This window comes from Arachis duranensis, chromosome 5, assembly GCF_000817695.3.
Source record: "Arachis duranensis cultivar V14167 chromosome 5, aradu.V14167.gnm2.J7QH, whole genome shotgun sequence".
NCBI lineage: Eukaryota > Viridiplantae > Streptophyta > Magnoliopsida > Fabales > Fabaceae > Arachis > Arachis duranensis.
The window spans coordinates 80,413,436-80,422,091 of record NC_029776.3 but is presented as its reverse complement, the minus strand read 5'-3'; the positions used below and the strand labels follow the sequence as shown (position 1 = coordinate 80,422,091).

General features: G+C 35.9%; 1 protein-coding gene across 1 annotated transcript in view; it reads left to right on the top strand.

Annotated features, from left to right (window-relative positions):
• The window catches only part of LOC107489684 (cleavage and polyadenylation specificity factor subunit 1), a 13,217-nt gene extending 4,969 nt beyond the window's left edge, over window positions 1–8,248 (top strand). Inside the window, exons 9-26 of the mRNA XM_016110435.3 lie at window positions 261–312; window positions 419–541; window positions 755–889; window positions 1,028–1,156; window positions 1,527–1,604; window positions 1,852–1,992; window positions 2,670–2,764; window positions 3,072–3,268; window positions 3,495–4,279; window positions 4,711–4,791; window positions 4,905–4,970; window positions 5,055–5,132; window positions 5,450–5,677; window positions 5,778–5,909; window positions 6,016–6,192; window positions 6,462–6,647; window positions 7,053–7,429; window positions 7,572–8,248. Of these exons, the coding sequence (XP_015965921.1) occupies window positions 261–312; window positions 419–541; window positions 755–889; window positions 1,028–1,156; window positions 1,527–1,604; window positions 1,852–1,992; window positions 2,670–2,764; window positions 3,072–3,268; window positions 3,495–4,279; window positions 4,711–4,791; window positions 4,905–4,970; window positions 5,055–5,132; window positions 5,450–5,677; window positions 5,778–5,909; window positions 6,016–6,192; window positions 6,462–6,647; window positions 7,053–7,429; window positions 7,572–7,686 (3,175 nt within the window). The 3' untranslated portion in view covers window positions 7,687–8,248. The remainder of the gene's footprint in view (window positions 1–260; window positions 313–418; window positions 542–754; window positions 890–1,027; window positions 1,157–1,526; window positions 1,605–1,851; window positions 1,993–2,669; window positions 2,765–3,071; window positions 3,269–3,494; window positions 4,280–4,710; window positions 4,792–4,904; window positions 4,971–5,054; window positions 5,133–5,449; window positions 5,678–5,777; window positions 5,910–6,015; window positions 6,193–6,461; window positions 6,648–7,052; window positions 7,430–7,571) is intronic.
• The last annotated feature ends 408 nt before the right edge of the window (window positions 8,249–8,656 follow it).

Below are 8,656 nucleotides of genomic sequence, written 5' to 3'. Positions count from 1 at the left end.
ACACACCAAAAAAAAAAAAAACAAATTTTTCAATGTTCTTTTTTCCCTCCTCCGCCTGATAGGCCCATGTCACAAGGTAGAGGATAATCAATTTTAGGATTTCTGGATTTGACATAATGGATAGAGAAAGAAAGAGTTAATGTTGTTATTTGCTGCAATTGCAGTAGCTTGCATTATACTTCAAATATGACTGTGTGACTGATCACAGAACACAATTATGATTGAACCATGTATACTTAAACCAACAAATTCAATTCCAGGGTCGTGCAGAGACTTGATCTTTCCAAGTCAAAAGCTTCAGTTTTGTCATCTGTAAGTTTGGAAAACCTTGCATTTCGTGCTATTGTTGTTGCAAATTTGATTCTATACTTATCGGTTAGATTGAGTTTAACTTTTTGAATATCTTCAAATCTTTAAGGGTATAACGACAATTGGAAATTCTCTGTTTTTTCTCGCGAGTCGATTGGGAGACAGTATGCTGGTGCAATTTTCTTGTGGATCTGGTGTTTCAATGTCATCGTCTAATAATCTAAAAGAGGAGGTGCACATTTAATAATATCTGGAACTTGTCTGCTACTTTCTTTCGGTGCTGATTGTCATTTTTTTCAAGAGATTTTTTTTTAAACTAGAACNNACCCCCCCCCCCCCCCAAAAAAAAACTCAAATGCATTTTTCAAGCAAAACTCGCTGTTGTAGTTTCTGTTACTGGTGTTATTATTATCATTATCTGTAAGATTCTCCTCAACATTTGTAGGTTGGTGATATTGAAGTAGATGCTCCTTCATCAAAGAGATTGCGAAGGTCACCTTCTGATGCTTTGCAAGATTTGGTTAGTGGCGAGGAACTTTCATTGTATGGATCTGCACCAAATAGAACAGAATCAGCACAGGTAGTGTCTCATTTTGCTTTTGTACATAGAGTAAGGTGACAACAGGATATGGAGTTGCCATTAGCATCTTTTTCATTTTTTTCTCACTAGAATTCTTTGGTGTATTGCACTTACTGAACTAGTTTATTTTGGCTGCAGAAAACATTCTCATTTGCAGTTAGGGATTCATTGATTAACGTTGGTCCTCTAAAAGATTTCTCATATGGTTTGAGGATAAATGCTGATGCAAATGCTACAGGGATTGCCAAACAGAGTAACTATGAATTGGTCAGTCTTTTTCCATGAGTGGTCACTTTGTATGATTTCATGGGTTATTACTTTAAGCACTTAATCCAAGCACTAATTACTTGCTAAGATTGGGCAAAAAGGAAAGGTGTGGGAGAGGAGGGAGTGAAGGAGGCCATTGTAGCAATTGATAGTGATTATGTATATTTGGCGTAGATACGTGTTTAATCCCTGAAAAATAGGATACTCCCTCTTCGAAAACCTAGCATAAATGACCCATACTTTTTCATTTCTTTTTTTTTTTTTAATTTTATTTGTCTCTCTACCAGAAGGGTCATTTACAGTCATCTTGTCTAATATTAGCACTGTTAACGATTCAATAATTTTGTTTTGCATATCTTTATTTACTCAGGTGTGCTGTTCTGGTCATGGAAAGAATGGTTCTATCTGTGTTCTTCGGCAATCAATTCGCCCAGAAGTGATAACTGAGGTTTGTCTATTTTTTATATTATATCAGCTGGTTGTGTTTTTATTTTCATTTGTTTACATTAAGTACCTCAAATCTTGCTGCATGTGCCTGTGAAATAACTTTAAAATTGATCAGTAAACCCATGTGCAGCCCATCTAGTTTTTCAGTTTGCTGAATGACCGATATCTAAAGATTCTCTAATCAAAATTTGAAAAGGAGTGAAGTGATATGAAATGAACCCGTATTTTCGCTTCCTGTATCATTTCAGGTTGAACTTCCTGGTTGCAAAGGAATTTGGACTGTTTATCATAAGAGCTCACGGTCTCATAGTGCTGATTCCTCTAAGATGGCTAATGATGATGATGAATATCATGCATACCTGATTATAAGTTTGGAGGCTCGTACTATGGTAATCTTTTTAATAAGTGTTATATGTTTTGGTAGGATAACCTATGATTTGTAACATGATTCCTCTCTCTCTCTCTCTCTCTCTCTCTCTCTCTCTCTCTCTCTCAACCATGTGTACTCTGCAGGACAACTGAAGGGTTAGGGCTTAGTGTAAAAACGTGTTAGGATTGCTTTTAAAAATTTAAGATGGTGCATGGCTTCATGAACAAGACTCTTGAGGATGCAAACCTAGTTTGTCATTCTTTTCTTGGAAACACTATTTACTTGCTGTCATGGTTTGAACTTTAACAGATTAAGTTTAATGAAGATATAGTTTTTGGGATGATAGTCTATTTTTTTTTTTCTATTTCAAGTTGTTTTGGACCTCTGTAAAAAAAAAAAGGGTTGTTTTGAACCAAAATAAGCTTAATCAACACATGCATAGTAGCATAATGGGTGTGTTCATAGCTTATTATTTTTTAAGCAACATCTTTTATTGTGGTTTATTCTCTCTCTTTCCAGTTAATTTCCTTCATGCTTCTTCTAAGCTTTCTTTTTTTGTTTTCCTCTGTAAACATTCTGCTTGATAGAAATCGGTGCTCTAGAACTTCATTGGATTTCTTACAACAATAACATGAACAAATAACAGCAATACATTTTTGGTTCATTAAAGTGACCTTTTTTCCCTGCTGTCATCAGGTACTAGAAACAGCTGATCTTCTTAGTGAGGTTACTGAAAGTGTAGAGTATTATATTCGTGGTAAAACACTTGCTGCAGGAAATTTATTTGGAAGGTGGGTCCTTTTCTGCAATTTGTTTTTGCTATAATCTATTTATTTGTTAATTATTCAAGTTTCTGTAAGAAAGGAACTTATTTTGAAGATGACTAGTATCTATAATTGCTTATTACTTTCAGTTTATCAATGTTTACCATTTGTTTGAAATTTTATTAATTTTTTGTCATTGCATTCTTACATTAGCATGCCTATCAGCACTCATCGGTAGATGCAGAAACAGAATGTGTATTTCATCTTCATCTGTATATATGCTGAATGTAGACTAAAATTACAAGGATATCACTAATCCTGGATTTGTTTGTAGGCGTCGAGTTATCCAAGTTTTTGAGCATGGTGCTCGAATTCTTGACGGGTCTTTTATGACCCATGAAAAATTTTTTGGATCTTCTAACTCTGAATCTAATTCTGGATCTGAGAATGTGATGGCGGTTTCTGTTTCTATTGCTGATCCATACGCATTGATCAGAATGAGCGATGGAAGTATTCGACTTTTAATTGGAGGTAAGCCTTTGTTAGTTTTTTTTTTCCCTCCACTATTAGTAGTTTGGTTTCACATATCTTCATGTTCAATTTGTTCTTATCATATCTTTTTGTTGCTCACACACTTTTGTTACCCGTTTCATTGTTCTGTAGACTCATAGGTGTTGCTCAGAAACATTTCTTTTTTCCTTCCATTTCTTTCACCCTTAGTTTTGATGCCTTTCCTCCTATAAATTTCAATTAACAGATCCTAGTACCTGTACCATATCTGTTACTACTCCGGCTTCACTTGAAAGCTCAAAAGGATCAGTTTCTTCTTGCACACTGTATCATGATAAAGGGCCTGAGCCATGGCTAAGGAAGACAAGTACTGATGCATGGCTTTCTACTGGTGTTGGTGAGGCTATTGATGGTGCAGATGGTGCAGCTCAGGACCATGGAGATATTTATTGTGTTATGTGTTATGAAAATGGTAGCCTTGAAATATTTGATGTGCCCAATTTTAGTTGTGTTTTTTCTGTGGAAAACTTTATGTCTGGAAAGAGTCACCTTATTGATGCTCTGATGAAAGAGGTGCCAAAAGATTTTGAAAAAGTGGACAGAGGTTCCAATGGCATAAGTGGTCAAGGCAGGATGGAAAATGTTCCGGATATGAAAGTTGTTGAGTTAGCCATGCACAGATGGTCAGGACAGCACAGCCGTCCATTTCTTTTTGGGATTTTGAGTGATGGAACAATTCTTTGTTATCATGCCTATCTTTATGAAAGTCTAGATGGTAATTCCAAACTCGAGGATTCAGTATCTGCAGGAGGACCAGCTGGTCTTAACAGTACTAATGTTTCCAGGCTTAGAAATTTGAGATTTGTTCGGGTTCCCATGGATGCGTATGCCAGGGAGGAGACATCAAATGTATCCCCTTGTCAGCAAATTACCGTTTTCAAGAATATTGGTGGTTATCAAGGATTCTTTCTATCAGGGTCTAGACCAGCTTGGGTTATGATGTTGAGAGAGCGATTACGTGTTCATCCACAGGTAAGAAATTCAATTTGATTGTCGTATATGGCTGTTTTCCCATGTTCTTGCATGGCCCATGAACATTGGCATTTTAAAAGTATTACCACCTTCCTTCATTGTTGGTGGTGTGTTTAATGAACTTGCAATTAGTCCCTTGCAGAAAGCTATCTTATTCCTTTATTAAAAATTAAAATGTTATACATAGACCCAAATCCTGTGCCCAATGGACCGTGCATCCTGTATTGTCTTAGAAGTTATTTGTCACCTATACTGTAGGTGGTGTTGATAGGACTGCTTGCTATGCTCGAGTCATCACCATGATGACACATGACTGTATTTTTCTGGCTTGGTTCTTATAATGTAAAAAGAAAGAGATTAACTATTTTTGTTGTAGATATTTTTTACATATAAGAAATTTGACAAATTACCTAACTATTCTTCTGTGTCAGCTATGTGATGGATCTATTGTTGCTTTTACGGTTCTTCACAATGTGAACTGCAACCATGGGCTCATATATGTTACATCACAGGTATAGCATAGCATTAATATTTTCATGGAAAATATGACAAACTAGATTTACGATTGTTGCTGATTTTTTAAATTTATTTATTCTGTTACCCTCTCTTCGTCTGTGTCTTGTAGGGTGTTTTGAAGATATGCCAGTTGCCTTCTGGATCAAACTATGACTGCTACTGGCCTGTGCAGAAAGTGAGTACCTCCCTCTCTCTCTCTCTCTCTCTCATGTATGCAATCCCTTATTTCTTGACCTTTCTAATCTGTTGTCATCCTTAGATTCCACTGAAGGCCACCCCACATCAAGTAACATACTTTGCGGAGAAGAATCTATATCCACTTATTGTCTCAGTTCCTGTAAGATAGATGTATTCTTTCCTTTTTTTTATTTCTTTATTTATTACACCTTAAATATGATTGAGTATTCCTTGTGGTTGAAATTTTTTATGATTGATGCATTAAAAGAAAAAAAAAATATTTATTGTTATTTCCAACGTGTTAAGAATCAGACATTCGGACCATATTAACTAGTCCTGCTTAGGTTCATTTTCACTAGATTGTGCCCTGTTTTAGTAAGTTGTGTTGTAGCTTGTTCAGTTCATATATTATGAAATATTAATCAGTTTGCTAATTTTTTCAGAAAGTAATCAAACTGTTTATTGATATAAAACCAGGTTCCTAAACCACTTAATCAAGTTGTTTCTCTAGTTGAACAAGATTCCAACCATCAGAGTGAGAGCCAGAATCTAAATCCTGATGAACAAAACCGTTTTTATTCTGTTGATGAATTTGAGGTTCGTATTATGGAGCCAGATAAGTCTGGTGGCCCTTGGCAAACAAAGGCAACAATTCCTATGCAAACTTCTGAAAATGCCCTTACTGTGAGAATGGTTACACTGCTGGTAATTGTATTTCCGAGTGCTGAATATGATAATAGAATAGATCATGTTTTTAGCTGCTTGGCCTCACTAATTCCATTTTGTGATTTTTCTTTTTTCATAGAATACATCCTCCAAAGAAAATGAAACCCTTTTGGCTGTTGGCACTGCTTATGTGCAAGGAGAAGATGTGGCTGCTAGAGGACGTATCCTGCTGTTCTCTCTAGGAAAAAATACCGATAATTCTCAAACTCTGGTATCTTCAGGGTTGCTTTCTCAAAATTTGGCTCAATTTTTTGTCACTTGGCTAAACCTTGAGTGATACCTTTTTTTGGGCAGTTATTAAATGTTCATTTTCACAGGTTTCAGAGGTGTACTCAAAGGAATTAAAAGGAGCTATATCTGCCTTGGCCTCTCTTCAGGGCCATCTGTTGATAGCATCTGGTCCAAAAATTATTTTGCACAAGTGGACTGGCACTGAGTTGAATGGGATTGCATTTTTTGATGCACCACCATTACATGTTGTGAGCTTAAATATAGTAAGGGAGATTTCCTTAAATCTTTTATTAAACAATAGCAACCAAGCTTGTCCCATTTTTTTTGGGCTTTTGGGGGTTAAAAGAATTTTGAAATTATCTGTTCCCTGTAATTTTCTGAGAGAAATACGCTTTGAATGCTTACCTTAAATATATTGAACAAGTGCGGGTGAAGTGAAAAGAAAAAATGAAAATGAGAATGAGATAAATGGATGTTCTTGAATGAATTTCTTCTTACCTCTTTTAGATAATATCTGTTAACATTTTCCCAGGTAAAAAACTTCATCCTCATTGGTGACATCCATAAAAGTATATATTTCCTTAGTTGGAAAGAGCAGGGTGCTCAACTTAGCTTATTAGCCAAAGATTTTGGTAATCTTGATTGCTTTGCGACGGAGTTTCTGATTGATGGGAGTACTCTGAGTCTCATGGTTTCAGATGATCAAAAGAACATCCAGGTTGGTCTCAAGGCTATATGCTTCTGTGTTTTGTTTGTTTTTATGTGCATTTATGTCTTTTTTTTTTCATAATGTAACTTGGGAAAGGCATGAAGTTCTGCCAAGTTGCATTCATGTCAGATTTTTATTTTTTATTTCTCTGATGTTTCATCCATAAAGCCAACTCCATCTATTGGAAAAAGGCTTGATTGTTGTGTATAATTATGTCTAATGAATTTTCAGCACAATTTCTTATGCTCCATACATATTTTTCTTTCTTCTTTCTCTTAATACATTCCTTATTCCAAAAAATAAGAACAATGCTGCTTCTTGCTCTGAAGGTTATGTGACATCTGTTTCATTTTTCTTGCAAATTTTGGTGGCCTTTTCATTAATGCATATAACCTTTGTGATGTTTGCGAGCAGATCTTTTACTATGCACCGAAGATGTCCGAGAGTTGGAAAGGACAGAAGCTTCTTTCAAGAGCCGAATTTCATGTCGGTGCCCATGTGACTAAGTTCTTGAGGTTGCAGATGCTATCCACTTCTGATCGAAGTGGTTCTGGCTCCGATAAAACCAATCGATTTGCCTTATTGTTTGGTACCTTGGATGGCAGTATAGGTTGCATTGCGCCTCTCGATGAACTTACATTTCGAAGACTTCAATCATTACAGAGAAAGCTTGTTGATGCCGTACCCCATCTTGCTGGCCTTAATCCGAGAGCTTTCAGGCAGTTCCGATCAAATGGAAAGGCCCATCGGCCTGGCCCCGACAGTATAGTGGACTGTGAGCTTCTATGCCAGTAAGCTCCATCTTCATCCAAACATTATTGTATGCGTATGCTATTGAGAAATTGAGTCAATTAATTTCACCATTTCATCAATTAATATGCTGGTTCCTAGTTTTGAAATGTAAAATAATATACTTGGTTTTCTTCGTCGCAGTTATGAAATGCTTCCGTTGGAGGAACAACTTGAAATCGCACACCAGGTTGGAACAACTAGATCACAAATCCTCTCAAATCTAAGTGATCTGGCTCTTGGAACTAGCTTCTTGTGAACACAGCCGTCGTCTTGCGAAATTCTAGCCTGTTATCTCACTTCGGCTTTTGATCCAATCTGGTAACATTCTTGTGATTGGAAAAAGCGCTTCGCCTTGTCGAAATGCGTACAAGTGTATTATCCTTCAACCTTGGATCATAAATGTATCGCGGTTCTATAGTGTGCCCAGATGGGAGCAAGTTAGGTTCTAGAAACATCTAGAAGCTCAGATCAGCTTGGTAGTTGTTTGTCAGCATCGTGAATTCATTCTAACATTCTGTAATTACAAAAATGCATTTTGAAGTGCTCAAACGAAAGAATCACAAAACTTGAAGTTCCTCAACAATATGCATGCATGGTTTCACACTGTAACTGTTGCTTTAGCAACCATAAACTGGGACGCCGGTTATTTCCAATCACTGGAGAAGAAAAAGTAGTTGAAATTGGTTGATCAGTCAAAACGAAAATGAAGATAGAGTATGATAGCTGATAATTAAGGTAGCAAATGCATATGATAAAATCTCACCTTGAACTTTCATACTTATTTTATTAATTAAATAAATTAGTAAATGTGATTATAATTTGAAAGGAAAATGTTGGCATGTGATTATGTGTCTGCCTCGATTGTCGTATGTCAAATTAGAGTTTGAATGAACTTGATTTTATAGAATTAATTTGTGCCAGGATTAAACCGGTATCCTTAATCCCCGCTTTTGAGTAATTGATTGTATATAAGAGTAGGTTGTAGGTTTCCTATGTATCGAATATTTCTTTAATAATTACCATGATAAGCTAATGTTTTTTATGTGTGAACTCACTCACCAACTTATCTACCTCAAAAGTATAGATACACTAATTAAATTTTCGTTCTCAACTCAAAAATATGTATATGTTAGAAGCCTTTTTCATTTTCATCACATATATTGTAAGTCATCATGTAACTAATATTACCAAAGTTTTAAAATGGTTTCTGAAATTTAGTCTCGTGT